Source organism: Nipponia nippon, unplaced genomic scaffold, assembly GCF_047370975.1.
Source record: "Nipponia nippon isolate SJK-2023a ecotype South Korea unplaced genomic scaffold, ASM4737097v1 scaffold_5, whole genome shotgun sequence".
Classification (NCBI taxonomy): domain Eukaryota; kingdom Metazoa; phylum Chordata; class Aves; order Pelecaniformes; family Threskiornithidae; genus Nipponia; species Nipponia nippon.
Genome location: NW_028262369.1, coordinates 88,710,859 through 88,727,762, shown reverse-complemented (window position 1 = coordinate 88,727,762; position 16,904 = coordinate 88,710,859). Strand labels below are relative to the sequence as shown.

At 39.9% G+C, this 16,904-nt stretch overlaps 1 protein-coding gene across 3 annotated transcripts in view; it reads left to right on the top strand.

Moving 5' to 3' along the window:
- MYLK (myosin light chain kinase) overlaps positions 1–16,904 on the top strand; it is a 219,619-nt gene that overhangs the window by 93,600 nt on the left and 109,115 nt on the right. For all 3 annotated transcript variants that reach the window (XM_087731529.1, XM_087731530.1, XM_087731528.1), the window contains 7 exons: positions 18–66; positions 3,024–3,189; positions 6,607–6,772; positions 9,930–9,966; positions 11,855–12,429; positions 15,165–15,368; positions 16,515–16,649. In XM_087731529.1, the coding sequence (XP_087587655.1) occupies positions 18–66; positions 3,024–3,189; positions 6,607–6,772; positions 9,930–9,966; positions 11,855–12,429; positions 15,165–15,368; positions 16,515–16,649 (1,332 nt within the window). The remainder of the gene's footprint in view (positions 1–17; positions 67–3,023; positions 3,190–6,606; positions 6,773–9,929; positions 9,967–11,854; positions 12,430–15,164; positions 15,369–16,514; positions 16,650–16,904) is intronic.

The following is a 16,904-nucleotide window of genomic DNA, read 5'->3' as shown; positions in this document are numbered from 1 at the left end:
CTGTCCTACGCTTACAGGAAACTCCTTGAAGAAATACAGCCTGCCATCCAGTGCCAAAACCCCTGGGTAAGAATTCCACTGGCTTTGATATTGTTTAACAGACACCTAAATACGTTTTGGTAGAAAAACAAGTAAAATGACTCTTTCTAAAGAATAACCACTTCTCCCCATTTTAAGCGCCTCTTGCATTTTGTCTTTAGCTCTGATTTACTTTGAGGGCTAGTCAAAAAGGGTTGGATTCTTGTCCAGTTCTTAGTAATTCCTCACTGGAAAGGTATCCCCAAGGCTCCTTACCTGTGCAAGATTCAGAAGGAAGGGACGGAAGCAAAGCCTGGTGGTTAATGACTCAGTTCTGCGCAGCATTGCATCGGAATAGAGTAACGACTTGGCATGATTTCTCACACTTGTGAGATGGGGATAGCAAGAATGGCTGGGCTCACAGAGGCAGGGCAGTGCCAGCTACAGCAACATCTGAAAACGAACACTTCAATATTTGTGAACTCAAATGCTCTAAGTCCAAATCTCCATTTATCCCAAGCAGAATAGCTTCTATGAGAGCTACTGTGTTAGTAAAACGGTTGAGGCTGTCAGGAAAACATAAGTAGCTTGATACAGCTACTGCTCCCTCATACTGGCAGGAATTAATCTGGCTGAAAACAGAACATTCTGCTAGTATCTCCAATATTGCACGCTCTTCTGCTGCAATATTACACCCTCTTGTCTCTGCTCTCTGATATTCAGAAATCCTTCCCCACATATTCCATGACCTGACAGTCTCCTTATAAAGCCAGAGCAAATACTGCTTTAAGAGTCATCAGTAAGAAATAAAAGCAACTGAAATCAGCATTCTCTCACATATAATTTTAGTATTTCCAAGCATCACAGTGGGTAAACAGTAGTCCAGAATAGTTTCAGTTTGGAGTAACTGTTAGCAAGAATGGGTTGACAGAGTGATCTACACTGGCACACAGAAGAGCCTTCTTGCTGTCATGTACTTTCTGCACTTCAATAAGCATTTACAATTAAGTGAATGCCACTGTTTTAAAAGCCCCAGGCCTAATCCTTCCAACAGCTGAATTAATTTCTTTATAAGTAGCTTGAATTTAAGCAGAATTATTTCTGATTTATATCCCTGGGACTGAATCGCCCTGAATGTAGACAAAAATACATGTTTCTGATTATGTTAGTGATCAGAATACAGATGGTTGAAACTGAAGATTTTAATTTTGTCATTAATATGAATATTATTAATGTATGTTTTGAATTTTAAAATTAACTGAGCTTACAACAGTAAAAATAGTAAGTGAAACTGAGTAATCAGGAAGGCTTTTACATGATAATGTCTGTATCGCAAATGTGCTACAGAAATACACACATGCTAAATAATCAAAGCAAGAAAGTACATTCAAGGTTGCTGTTAGGTTTTGTTATACATTCAGACTTTCCAAAGCACTATCCTAATCCATTGCATTGCATGGAGTTAGAGTGATTGTCCTCATTTTTCATTCTCGTGTTTTACTCCTATTCAGTATTAACAATTTTATGGTATGGAAAGTTTATGCCTTACATAAACAGGGAGGAGGGAAAAGAAAAAAAATATACATTTCAGTTTGTGTATATTTAGGAGACAGCCATAAAGCTGCAGGCTAGCTAGTAGTTGATTTTCTTTTAATGCATTAGTATATGAGTATAGATACATAAATACAGAAACACCACCTAAAGATGGTCACTAAAAGACTTCTTTAATAGACGTTTATGCTCATCTTTAGTGGTAGCATGAGGAAGATGACATTAAAAGCTATCAGATATTTAATTATATGATGAAGTGTTTTCCATTTTAGCATATTACAGTCACCCTTCTCTCCCAAGACTTTTTGCTGGTCCTCTTGTCCATGTGAATCCTCTCATTATGGTATTGTCTCTTACTTAGAAACCTGGAGCTGCCTATATGGCACCCATCATGTCTTGGCAGCACCTTGGACTATGGCAATGTGGTCTCTGTTAGTATCTGACACCTGGTAGAAATGGTGAGGTATTGACACATCTTACTTGCATGTGGTAAAAGGCCATCTGGAAGAGAAGGCCTTGAAAATGGTTCAGTTTGCTTGAAATTAAAGATTTAAAAAAAAAAAAGATATCACCATCTGCCATCTGCTAATGTGTGTCTTTGTTGTACCAGGGCTTCAGAGCAAAGAGTGTGAGTGTTCCCTTTGACATTAACAGACCTGAAATTGCACCTTTTTTTTTTTTTCTTGCTATAATACTGCTTGATGGTTTATGTTTTATGGCTGTGTAACTGAGGGGTTTGGACTGCAGACACTGATGCCACTTTAGTTTCATTCCACATGTCATTTCCCAGCTGTGCCATCCATGTAAGTAGAGCTGGGCATTTACACTTAACAGACATTCACCCGGGATGGGAGTACTTTGGTTTTGTGCCCTTTTCATGTTTGCTTTGCAAACATTGTAGTGAACGAGATTCCAAGCAGAAGCCTTCCCCAAACCAAAAATCTTTACCAGGACATGTCAGAAATGTTGCAAAAACAAGTGGCTGATTCATAAACCAGAAATTACTGTGTCATTGCACTCAATCTCAAAACAAATTACATGATAAAGAACTGTGAACAGTGAACAAGCATGCACAAATAATCTATTAGGAGGCAGTTAAGAAACAGAAAACAAGAAAAACTAAATGCATGCAATGTTTCCTATCATTTGGTTTGCCCAGCTCTGCTTATAAGCAACTGAAATTGTCCCCAAGATCTGTTATGTGAGTTATGTGTATGCTGGATGAGGGTGTATAGCATCATACTATTCAGTTGCATGAGGAGTCAAGAGCAGTCATCACCAGCATTTCCATTTCTTCCATTGGCCAAAAAAAATACTGTGGAATATTGTCTTAGTTACCACCGATTATATACCCTTGTTGGCAGACCACTGGTCTAAAACGCTTCCTGAAGTGTGCTTTAACCGCAACAGCTTCCAGTTCTTCTGTAAAACCAGGATGCCAATTGCCTTTTCAGGGGAAGACTGACTGTTCCATCTGTGGAGCACAGGCCAAGCATCTGGGGAGAGAGTCCACCCAAGTTTGCTACAAAACCCAATAGAGTTGTTGTGCGTGAAGGCCAAACAGGCAAATTCTCATGTAAAATAACAGGACGACCTCAGCCTCAAGTAACTTGGTTTAAGGTATGATTTCCCAAAAAATTGATGTTTTCTTTCTCTTTTGAAATTTTGTGACCTGAAAGGATGAAATGCACTTGCCACTGCAAATTATCATGGTGAGAATTTACGTACAAGGAGAGCCATATTCTTCCTCGTTTTTATGCTGAATAAACTCACAAAAGACAATAGCATTCCTTCTCAGTATAAACTTCTCCCTTATCTGTCTCATTCTTGAAAATATTTGTACAAAAAAATCATCTGAAAGCACCAAACAAGATCCAGGTTCCATTATAAAAATAGCGAGTATGCGACATACTTGCCGAAAGATAAGAGAAATAGACAAAGAATGGGAAATGTGAATATTATCATCATCTCTGTTTTATAGAGAAGGTCTGCAGGGATTTAATGCTTTGACTGTGGATACAGAGGAGTCTCTGACAGCTGTGAAAATTACAGCTGTATTTCCCAAGTTCCATGTCAGTGTCTCAGTCATAAACTGCCTTTTCTGTATCACCCACATTGGGTTTTACCTGTATGTTAGACCGAAGACGATGTTTGCAAAGAAATGAAATTGAATTGAAAAGAAAATTAACTGTTTAGGAATTAACAGATATAATTGTGTTTTGGCATGTACAATTGTTTTTTTCCAAATTAAAAAAAAAAAATTCAAGGCAGGTGAACAACAGTTCAACTGTTTTAGTCTGACCTCTGCTAAAACAGTGGTAGCAGAAAAGTGTCTGACATAAAATAAAGGAGACCTGAGCTGTCAACTTCAGATCTGCATTAAAATTGGGAATTGTGAGCATCTGTCATTTACAAAAAAGCTGTGTAAATGAGCAATGTTTAAAATTCATTAGACTATTAAAAAAGCATTGAAGACTTAAGTCCTAGTGCCCCCTTTGGGCATACACAAGATATCCAACCACTTTTTTTTATTACTAAGGAGAGAGCTTTCAGGTGATAATTAAATATTACACTGATGAGGCCATTTTTACTGACACTATTAGTATTTTAGAGAATTACAATTACTTTCTTTCATCTGGAAAAGCAAACGTATGACTGGTCTGTTGGCACTGTGCTCCCCTTCAGCCTTCAACAGACAGTTGCCTTATGTATAGCAAAAAAAAAAAAAAAAAAAAAGCTTTTTTCAGAGCTTTTATTTTCTTCTGGTGTCTCCAGGTCTTCGGGGTGGGTGGGGGAGGGAGAAACCACAAAAACCACCAGAAAACTGCTCGTAGAGCAGGGAAATGCTTCCAGGTCATTGACTGCTTTATTCCAGACTTATCCTTGTCTGTAATATCAGAATGCCAGGGTACCTCTCAGAAAACAAGCAGCCTGTTGCTATGCAAGCACTCACTAAGACATCTCCTTCAGTTGGCGGCTCCATCTAGAGTCTGCTTCTCCCTCCAGCTGCCATCAGTTCTTTTGGGCCTGGGGGCTCTCTAGGCAGTCTGCAATGCAGCCGCTCCACAACAGCCTGCTTCCAGTCCCACCAGACTCGCTCAGGATTTCCAGCCATGCAACTCAGTGCAGAACAGGATTTGTCATTCAGTTCTCTTTGTTCAGGGCTGCGTGCTAAACAGCAAGCAGGGACTAGCAATCCAGCAGCTTGGATCTAAGCTTTGGTACTTCTTCATACATGTTTTTGCAGTTTATTAGAGGTTATATTATACATTTTGCTATTGATTGTCAACTTCTGTAATGTGTTATTCTATAATCTGGCATTCATTGTCTGATCAAATGAATGAAGTATGCAAAGTTCTTCTTATTAGCAGCTCCATGAGTTCTGTTCATGTTTATGTCCTTAAAAAACATGTTTCAACACTTGCGGGTCTGCATATATTATTCTGTAAAATACCACAGGTATGGTATTCAGAGGTTCAGTAGTCATACCATTGCTGGCCTGCAGACACCCAGTCCGCTCTCTTGAACTTATCCTCAATCCATCACTTTTGGTTAAATTGTTTTTCTTTAGTCTTTCATAATATTATTTTAGCACGTATTTTGAGCACCATGAAGCTGTCTTTCAATAATTCATATGCTCTGTAAAGTGCAAATGTGTTGTTGCTCTTTATCAGAGTTTTATTGGCGTGTTGTTGTTGTGGAGCATGTTTTTGCATCCCTATTCATAAGGCATGGATTAACAGGTAATCATGCATGTGCTTTTGGCTAGCTGCAAACAAGCTCAGGCCCACAATGTTTCTGGTCATGTCAGGATGGCACTGTGGGGTCCTGCTGAGTGGTAGGCATTTCAGCTCTGCCTCAGCATCACGGAAATGAACTGACATGGCTGCTGGACCACATCTGGCTAGTGCAGAGCCAACACATGACCACCTTCCATACAGCATGGAAGCTTTATAAACAATAAAAATTGCACTTTTCAGAACTAATTAATAAGCTTTTTTGTAAATGTCTTATTCTTTTCTTTCCCCTTTTTTTACTTGTTAAGTTGCAAAGAACAGAAGCTTCTCCTGTACCACCAAACCCCTAATGTGAATTAGCTTTTTTTATTCAAATAGGACTTACAGCACCTAGATAGCAGTAAGTTGATAGAGACTTCAGGAATGTCAGTGTCTGAAAGCACTGTAGTGTTTCCCAAATGTTTACTGACCAAAGCCCTACAAATCATAGATTTGTATGCTTTCCCTTCCTAAACTTAGGGTAGGAAAAGCTGTGGTGCCTGATAGCCAGGGACTCCTCTTTAATGGCTGGTGCTGAAGCAGAAGCACTGATTTGCTCACAAATGAGGTGTTGGTCAATTATTTCATAGAATTTAAAGGCAAAAATGGTCATTCTGATCATCTAATCTGTGTAACAGAGAGCACAGAACTACATGCATTGTTCCTGCCTCAAAGCCATACCTGTTGATTTAACTCCAGCATAGCACTGCAAAGGAGTGTGTTGCTGCAGTGTCCCTCTTAACGTATGCCTAGTGCCTTCTGCCACCCCCACCTAGCCATTGATGAGGTCCCCTTATGCAGAATTTTTTCCAGTTCCTGAAATGATACAGGACAAAGGAGCTATTGAGGGATAGACAACTACTCCCCCACTTGGAAGTTTTTGCTTAGAAAGGATGATGTATGAAAGTATGAAGTATGATGTTTGACTTCCTGGGACAAACATGAATGGAAAACTGGTTTGAGCCCACATACAGTGAAAAGAAATTTTCCTAGGAATGTGGATATAGTAAATAATGAAAAGCCAAAAACAAACTGAGATGAGTGGGTGGCAAAATGCAGGGAAAAACAGCCTCCTGCAGATATGAATTAGAGAACTTTTGGACACAGTTTTTTGTTTATACCATCTGAGTATTATTCATAGAAGGAATTTGGCTAAAAGATAGGAGAAAGGCATTTTGACCTGATGTTTTACCAAAAAATTTCTTGCTCCCCTTCTCTAACCAATAGCTAGGTGTCTCATGGTATCTTGTGATATTTGCAGGGTGATATTCAGTTGCAGCAAAATGAGCGTTTCAACATGTTTGAGAAAACAGGCATTCAATTCTTGGAAATCCAAAATGCTCAGCTTGCTGATTCAGGAATTTACACGTGCACAGTGATAAACAGCGCTGGGAAGGCATCTGTGTCTGCAGAGCTCACCGTTCAAGGTATGGCAAAAAGTTTACAGGAGAGAGCACAAGTGAACCACAGATGTTCCTTTAAAATATCTTTGGTTGTGTTCTCAGTATAAGCATTCACTTTTTCCCATTATCTTCCTCTCTGCATTAAATGATACTGTGATGGCTTGGAGCGTGCTACAGCTAAAAACATTATATTGGTTCAATGGGAAAAAGGCTATCCAAATGCTTTGTAGCAACTTTCTTTAAAACCAACTTTTCATTTTTACTGTGATTTTGACCTCCATATATTTTGAACATAGATTTTAATTTCAGCCAATGGAAACGTTGCACTTGTCATTATTATCAGTAATTAATTTTGTATTTGTTGAGTACCAACACCAGATGCACATTTATACCGCTCCCCGTTGGGAAACAAAATTGTATCTGCAGGGTGACCTTTGCTGCAGTCTTTCAGTACTTAAAGGGGGCTTATAAGAAAGATGGAGAGGGACTTTTTAGCAGGGCCTGTAGCGATAAGACAAGGGGTAGTGGTTTTAAACTAAAAGAGGGAAGATTCAGACTGGATATAAGGAAGAATTTTTTTACAATGAGGGTAGTGAAACACTGGAACGGGTTGCCCAGAGAAGTGGTAGATGCCCCATCCTTGGAAACATTCAAGGCCAGGCTGGATGGGGCTCTGAGCAACCTGATCTAGTTGTTGATGTCCCTGCCAATTGCAGGGGGGGGTGGATTAGATGGCCTTTAAAGGTCCCTTCTGTCCCAAAGCATTCTATGATTCTATGATTCTATGATTTGTAGAACCAGCAAAGTAAAGGAGCATAACTCTAAACTGTAAGAGAGAAAAAACAGCTTAATGAGATTAAAATTCAGGCTTCTCAACTCCCAACCCTGCCTTATTTCACTGCTGTTAAAGGAAATAAATGTCTTTATATAAATAATTTAGGATGCTCTATTCCATATATGCATTACTATATACAGTTTATTTTGCAGTTTGATGCTTCTTAGGATACCCTTTGCATCAGCCTCAAAATCCTACAGCCTTCAGCAACCACACTAAAGAGGAAGCTTGTCAGTCAGTGGATAAGCAGTCACTGGACCCAATTAAATAATTAAATCAACAGCTGCTGGCTTCAACAGCAATCATAAGATCAGTGGGTTACATATGAACCCAGCAGTGAATTTTTTAATGCAAGAGTTTTAGGTTCACATCAGTGCTGTCACTCTGTAAGATACCAAGAATATAAATAACAAGAGGATGTACATTTGGGATCCTCAGAACCACAACTAGCCTTTGCCACTTAAAGCTGTCCTTTTTATCTGTAAGTTCCAGTCTGATTAAGCCATTGTAGAAGGAGCTTCTACAGGTTGCCTATTCAACTGATGTTTTATAGAAAGGGCCATTTTGTTCAATAAGCCTTTTTCTAAAACAGGAAACTTGATCCTTACTTGCTCTCCCTGAAGTGGTGAGCTTTCTGTTGTGTAATGGGTACATCTGCCTTGAGAGACGATGCGGAACTGGGGTCACAAAGTCAGTTGTGGTATATGGTTGCTTCAGATGCTGATCACATCTCTGAATAATGTGAGCATTCTTTCTTGGATTAGTACAGGTCAGTAAAAAGGGCACTCTCTTGCAATGTACTTGACTAATCAGATGATTCCACTTACCTAACCACAATATATAATACCTAATTCTTTCATTATCAATTAAATCAGGTCATAGGACTTGCTGCAAGATGCTAGCAGACAATCAAGTCGCTCAGAATTACTACATTTTCTTTTAAATCCATGCAATCTCATATATAGATAATCTTGTTCCAAGAGCTACATTTTTTTCCCCAAGTTCCCATAGTGGAAAGTGGAGAGGGAGAGGGAAAATGTTGTTTTAATTGACAGGGTTGCATGGTATTGTCTTGTCTGCAACCAGCAGTTGTTCAGCTTCCTTTTCTGCATTTATCCAGTCTCTTTTCAGCTTTAATTTTTATGTGAAGAATTTCTGTTACTGTTTATTGACAGGTTTATTGTAGTGAGGTCAATGGGTTATTTCCCTCTCTCACTGCAACTTTTGTGTGTGTGTAAATAGATTCTTTTGGTCACTCTGAATGGTGTGGCAAGTCCAAGCATTTGGATGTGGATTTTTGCTTGCAAAACACAGTGGAAATCAGAGTATCATCCATCACATGTTTTTGTCTTTTCTCTGAGGCAGACTCTGAAAGCATTTTTATGGAGTATTTGTTGATGATGGCTAAATTCATTATCTTGCAAATTCATTATTACATGTCTTTCTACTGTAGTTTGTAGTCTCACAGCTGACAACAGCATAGATGCAACTTTGATCTGACCAGGAGAAAACAAGCTACATCCTGTAGTGTTAACCAGCGAAAAGTGGAGAGATGTGGTTGGTACTTGAACTGGAGTGGTATTTCTCTCCTCCCAACTATTTATTATCTCATGTTGCCCCCAAGAGAAACAAATACTGTCCGGGTTAGGGAGAATCCATAGAGGATTACATACATGTGAACTAAGAGACTGACTGTGGGCAAATATGTGCTCAGTTATATCAATGCAGCTGATGAGGAACCTTGGCAAATCAATATAGGTCAGCCATGTTCCCAGATCTCCTGGTGCTGTTGCAAAGTGAAGAAATGTGATATATTAGGTTTTGTTATTCATGTTAAACATGATAATACTTGCTGCACAGCAAATGAGTTGGTAAAAGTTTACAGGTGGGCTCAGGTTTTGGGAGTTTTTACTACTGTTAATTTGGTTTTGTGTTTTAGCCAGAGGACAGCCTCAGTTTCACTGTGGACATGCTCAGGTGTAATAATGATGGTTTGTCTTTCTCCACTTCTACAAGCTCTGTGGAGTTCCCATAAGATTTGATGAGCTGCCTCCCAGTTGGAATCTCTTCCTTACTTCTCTCCCCCAACAAGGAGCCTTTGAGGCTCACAGAACCTTGAGAACTTAGTTGACCCAGCAATGTCTCAAAATGGACCAAGACCTCTTTTTGTTTCAGCTGAGCAACTTGCTGTTGTCCATATCAAATTTCAGGTGTGGTGATCAATGGATTGAAAATATCAAGAGTGGAGGTTCTTAAGTATATTCTTTACTTAAAATCTTTCCAATTTATGCAATCGTGTGCAGTATTGTACGTGTAAGTTACCTGTTTTTTCTTTTTTTATTTCAGGTCCAGATAAGACTGACACATATGCTCAGCCACAATGGTATGTTTTTACTGGAATACTTTCTCAGAATATTTAATTGCAGTGCACTAGTTTTGACACTTACTGCATGCGCCTTCCTCACAAAGTGGTAAATCTTTTTGGATCAGTCTGCATTTGGAAGTTAGAAAATGTTTACTTGGAATGAGATTCTCTCTTACTGCCAAATTCAGCTGTCCTGGTAGACTCCTGTGAAATAGTTGGTGGAACCGGTGGCAACACTGTGAAGTACGGAGTTCTGGTCTGCTTCAGGAAAGCAAAATTCAGATGGCTTTATGCTCACTGTTCCCATGTAATCAAATAGTTATATAATCTGAACAAAAACTATGTGAGGAGAAATTATACTCTGTACCAATTGGTCAAACTTCCTTTTTGGAGTCAAAAACTTGCATGCATCTTGTCAGTACTGAGCTGGTTGTCATAAGCAAAATGTGGTATGGCCACTGTCTTTGCTGTTGTCTGAAAATATATACAAAAGTATGGGTAAAGTAACAAACAAAAAATTTCCTATTTTTGGGCTTTATTAAGATTTTTAAAGTTAAATGACTATAATTTTAAAAAAATGTAAAATGGCTTTTCTTCTTGAATAGAAAATGCAGGAATGAGATGCTCTAAGCTGACTGTGTAAGACACTTTCATGAAAGCCGGTTATTTTACAGTCTTCAGGGTGTTTAATCTGTCCTCACATGCCCTGGATGGGATTTCAAAATGGCATGTTTACATTGTCCTAACTCCATGTCCACTGCAAAGTGGATCTGAAAAACGCTGTGCTACCCTGTTTTTCAGGTCTGTGTAATTTTTAGGAACATTAAAATTTAGGAACTTCAAAATAAGTTTAGTGTAAATGAAACTGTGCAGCTCTACAGCCAGAACTCCCCATGTACTGGGTTCTCCAGAGCAGTTTTGCCTCCATCGTTTATTCACAAAAAAAGAGATATTTTGTAAAATGTAAAAATCTTAGAGTTGTAACTGCAAACCCCATAGGCATTATTTCTCTAGTACATATAACTCTGGCTGAAGAGAGTACCACAATAAATATCCTGAATCTCCCTAAGAGAATAAGTCAATGGCACTAAGTATAGCAAAACAGCTGAGCTAGAAATTCCTTCCTGTATTTCAGATATGTTCCAGTTCTGCCTTGGAATAATACTTTGGAAGTGTGAGACACAGCCAGTGCTCTATGGGTAATAGCTTAGTGGTCAGGGCAGTCAACTTCAATGAAGGAAACATATCAAGTTAGTCAGCTACTCTTGTGCCCTCAATGTACTGAGCAGCAGATCCATCATAATTCTGAGAAACTCTTCCTAATAAAACCATGGCTGATATCATTAGATCCAGTGAATAGATCTTTTATTTTTTTTTACAACACCCCTCCTCCCTCCCCTAAACTTTAACCAAGTTTCCTGGTCAGTCCTCTTTTGAAATCACCTAAATTACAAGACACCATAATTAGAAATAATACATTCACTGCACAATTTACATTTTCATTTCCCTTTAGGGAACTATTTTATTTGGCATTTTGAGCTATAATTATACGTGGCCTCAATTTATTAAAGCATGAAGTAGTGTTACATCATGGTCGTTCCAGGGTCTCGCATAATTGCTCTCTATCTAAAGCAGTGCAAGGTTAGTGTCTGACTCACAAAACAGAGCCTGAGCCATGGATTTGTATCCAGAAACTCCTCAGTTGAGACAGTGTCTGAGCACTGATCACATTTTATGAAGCTTTTCACTTCACCTATTTCATCCATGTTCTTAATCTATGTGAAGGAAACTAAAGGCTAATTAATTCACCTTCTGGCTAAGGGGATGTACATTTATATCATTGCTGATAATAATAATTAGTTTTTATACAGTGCCATATATCTGTAAACTTATCATTTTCCTTCAGCATGCCATCAAAACCAACAACACTTGCTGTTAAAGCTGTTGAAAATTCAGAATTCAAACAGGCAACTAGCAATGGGATTGCTAAAGAGCTGAAATCCAGCAGCACTGAACTCATGGTTGAAACCAAAGACAGGGTGTCAGCAAAGAAAGAGACCTTTTACATCACCAGAGAAGCCAAAGACAGTAAGCAGAGACAGCACCAAGAAGCCAATGCAGTATCTCCTCAAGAACCTAAAGAAGGAAAAAAGGGATCTCAGGTGTTGCAGAAAACTTCAAGCACCATCACACTGCAAGCTGTCAAACTGCAGCCAGAACCAAAGGCAGAACCCCAGGCCACTTTCATCAGACAGGGTGAAGACAGGAAAAGGGCTGTGCAGCCCCTGATGTCAGCTCAACAAACCCCATCTCTGACAGGGCAAGTCAGTCCAAGGAGTAGAGAAGCAGAAAACAGATCAGGAGCCCGGAAGGCTGTAATGGAGGAGAAGAGGGAGCCTCTGGGAATTCCCCCTCAGTTTGAGAGCCGTCCACAGAGCCTGGAAGCATCAGAAGGCCAGGAGATTAAATTCAAGAGCAAAGGTAAAGGGATTACAGTTATCAGAGCCCTGGGGTTAGTCAGGTTCCTGTTCTATGTGTGGAAGCGGGGAAGCAATTCTTTCATTGCAAGTTGTCCTCCTCCTAAAGCATTTTGGAAATAGATGCAGAATCTCATGCTGTTTCCACAATACTCTTCTCAATGAAATTTTCAAATCATTCCATACCGTAGTGTCCATCCCTTCTCTCATCTAGGGCTTCCCCAGATATAATCAATGCCACTCTTTCTAGGAGGTAGTTTTAGGGCCTCTTATATGAGGGTGCAAGAGAGAAAATGGATGGTACACTTTCCAGAACTGTAATTAGTTATATTGACCTTGAGCCAAAAAAAATGATCAGATAAGAAAATACAGTCAGTCACTGCATTTCCCTTGCGGCATCTACTTTTACCCCTCATATTTGGTCAACCCAACTCAGATCAACTGAGTGCCTCCTAATAGCTGAAATGATAAAGTCAGAATTAAAAGGGAGGTTTAGAGTTTGCTCCACAGAATTTAACTGAGTTTTAACCTCTCAGAAGAGTAATGAGAGCTGCATTTTGCTGAATCCAGGGAGTAGATTTGGAACACTTCTCTTTTTTTTTTATTACAATTTTAGTCGAAAATAATTTTGAAGGATTTTTCTGCTATTTTTTTAAAATAACATTCGCACTTTAAAGTGTTCCCACAAGTGAAAGAGAAATTGGGTTTTATGTCTCTGGAGGAAAAAAAATCACAACAAAACCATGGTAATTTATTTCATTTCTTGATAGTTCTTGCCCCATGAGTAAAAAGTACAATTTATATCACAAGCCCAGAGAGCAAGGAGGGGAGAAAATATTCCAAAGATCCTGGCACCTTTTGAATAGCTTATTTTTCAGGTATATTAGTACTAAGAACATGGATTGCTTTCCATCAGAGCATCTCAAAAACTTTGCAAGGTTTAACTAATTCATGGTCCTGTTTGGTAGCGAAATGTAGTCCCTATTGTACAGAAACCAAGGAGATCATTCAGTTCTTATTGAAGCCAGTGAATGCCTTTTCATTTGGCTTTGGACCCAAAGCACAAACTCTTACATGCAAAAGCAAGGTGTCTGTAGGGAAGTTACAGTGCAATGTCCCTCCTGTGCTTTAACAAGTAATCTGAGAAACTCTCTTTCCTGAGAATCCTCTCCGCAAAGGGTGACCAGGGTTGCTGTCGCAGGCACCTCTGCTTCCTGGTTGCAATGGACAATGGAAATGCTATCACACCCTTAGGGAGGCTTCTACCTTCCAGGCTGTCAGCTCAGCATGCTTCTGGGTCTGCACAGTTACTACGAAGCATCCAGGTTCTTTGACACTTCGGGGCTTGATTTTTTTTTTCTCCCCAGCTTTTGGAAGTTCTCCCACCTCCACTCTTCTACACTGTGGATTCCAATGTGCTCTTTCTCTGCTGAGCTGGAAAAAGAATCTTTTCTGAATAATAACTTCTAGTTTCTAGTGGAGAAAATCCACAGAAAAAGGACATTTCTTGCTTTCCAGTGTATGCAACAGGCATTCCATTTTTTGCCCCCATTTGTGGGTGTAATGGTGACCTGTTCCCTTCCAAAATTTTTATGGATTTGGGGATGGATTTAGGGACTGCTCCCCCCCCGCCCAAGAAGGAATTCCTTCTTTTCCTATTTCTAGTCACTTTTATCAGGTGGGGTCCTGCTTCTAGCAAAGGGTTCCTCTTCTTGTTTTCACTCCCCTATCCTTGTATTTTCTCCGTTCAGAAGGGTTTCCTGCAGTATATCATACGTCTTTGTTGCAGATATTCCTGCCTTCCTTTACTGTCTGTGCCTTCCTCTGGGACTGAGCACTCTTGCTATAATGAAATGGGTAGAGCTGGGAAGGAACATCAGCAAGGTGGAAGCCTAGAGGGCCTTGTTTGCTGAAAATAAGTGAAGGATGGGGTGGGTGAGCTTTTCTGGCATTCTTTCCTAACCTCTCCTCTTTGCTCATCATAGCAACTGACCCATGAAGCCCAGACCTCCCTCAGCACTACTAGGAACCAAATCTGGTTTTCTAGAGCTCTGCAACAGGCAAAGCAGGCAGTGAAGCCACAGCTGTTTTGCTTCTGCTCCCTGATGACCGTCCTAGGAAGCTGCGTGCTTTGCCTACACCTGGACCCTAGTCTGGAAAAAAATAACCAGCATCACAGAATGTTTGAGGTTGGAAGGGACCTCTGGAGGTCATCTGATTCAACATCCCTGCTCATGCATTGTCACCTAAAGCAGGTTGTCCAGGACTATGTTGAGGTGGCTTTTGAGTATCTCCAGGGAGGGAGACTCCACAGCCTCTCTGGGCAACCTGTGCCAGTGCTTAGTAACCCTCATGGTAAAAAAGTGTTTAGGTTCAGACAGAACCTCCTGTGTTTCAGTTTGTGCTCATTGCCTCTGGTCCTGTCACTGGACACCACTGAAAAGAGCCTGGCTCTGTCGTCTTTATACCCTCCCTTCAGATATTTATGTACAGATAGAAGTGCTTGGGATTTTTCAAGTTACCAAATATTTGTTATTTTAAATGATGGACCAGTCAAGAGGTTTTGAAAGATCAGAAATATCACACCATCTTTTTGAAGATAGTTTTGTGTATTACTTGCTCATTAAGGTTTATGTAATTATGTATGTGTAAATTATACCTAATTTACACTAAAGCAAATAATGGAATTACACTAAGGTGAATACCTGTTCATAAAAATTCAAATACCCGATTGTCTAGTTTCAGGGAAACCAAAACCAGATGTGGAGTGGTTCAAAGAGGGTGAACCTATTAAAGCTGGAGAAGATGTCCAAATATATGAAGAAGATGGAATTCATTGCCTATGGTTAAAGAAAGCCTGCTTGGGGGACAGTGGATCTTACAGCTGTGCGGCTTTCAACCCCAAAGGCCAGACTTCCACCAGCTGGTTGTTAACTGTCCGAAGTAAGTAGGTTCTTGTAAGCCCATCTGCACTTTGAAAACTGTGGCTGGGCTTTTCTAAGCTGTCAGAGGGTGGCGACTACAAAATTTCTGTGACAGTTTCTCAATGCAGGTTAACTCTGATTCCTAGCTCTGTGAATAATTTGGTGTGGGATAGCTGGCAAGCCACTTTCTGCATCAGTTTCCCTTCTGACCTTTTGGTTTTGTTGTTTGTAGAGCTGCAACCATCTCATTGAATGTTTTGTACACAGGAAGGCCTGTTCTCCACTGAGGTTTTCTATTCATGCTTGTATTTAATACAGGTTGCCAAAGATTTTATTGTTGTTGTTCTGCATTCAGTTCTTTTAGAGTCACTTAGCATTTCTATAGGACACTGCATATCTGAAATGTTTTGTGAGCACAAGCCAATCCTGTGCAGTAATGCAAATAAGAAGAAAAGTAAAGGAATGAGAATCGCATTCTGCTAAATTCAAGTACACTTCCCAGTGACAAATTACTTTGAGCTTGAAGGCACTGTCTCACTGGTCTGGTTGAGATATTTGTTGGGCTCTTAGCAAATCCTGTCCTCAATTCCAACCTTTTCACCTGGTTTTAGGTTTTGTCCTGGAGCTATGATCATGTTTATGCAACATTTCTCTATCTGCTGTGCCTGAGGTTAAACCAGGATACCCAAGATACTCTGTCTCATGAGAGATCTGTAAACTGCATCCTTAAGTCACCCTGTTTCACTGCCAGCCAGGGGAAATTTGGGAGAGGGACTGGGAGAAGACAGACAAGAAGAATTATCCTTTCTGTTCTTTGCGCTGAGCTCTCTGGTAATATGTTGCATACAGTTCTAGTGATTGGCTGCAAATGGTGGATTCTGGCATAGAAAACCACCACCTAAGATTGTCAGCTTGAGGGATGACCATGCCTGCTTTGTAGATTATAGAAGAACCCCTTCTTTATACCAGTCCATTGCTCAAAATTATTTCTATTTCACAATAAAACATTTCACCATGGTTTTGATTTTATTTTTTGCTTGTTTGCATGGGATGAATCTGTTAGCCCACCTATGTCACCTAAGCACACGTAGAAAAAGTCAGTAAGTGGTAAAGATAATTTTTTTCAATTTGGGTTAAAGGAACTGTTTTCATTTTGGTTTTAAAGGGCCTAAAGTTCAAGAGGTTGCTCCATGCTTTTCCAGTGTCTTGAAAGGATGCACTGTGAGTGAAGGGCAAGACTTTGTGCTGCAGTGCTGTGTAGGAGGCGTACCTGTGCCTCAGATCACATGGCTTCTCAATGGTAAGGAATCCCCTGGTCTGCAATACATGCATGCACGCACTTACATCCACAGTCTCAAATGCCACTCTGATCAGTACATAGCAAAGCTGTGAATACTGCACAAAGCACGCTAAATCACCGTTATATAATCCACTAGAATATTTGAAGAAAATCAGTTTATATGCACACAATATGCACAAAGGGTGGTTTTCTTGTTTTCTGTCTTACTGAAGTTTTCCAGTATGTCCAGCAGGGGACTCTGGTGATAAGATTGTA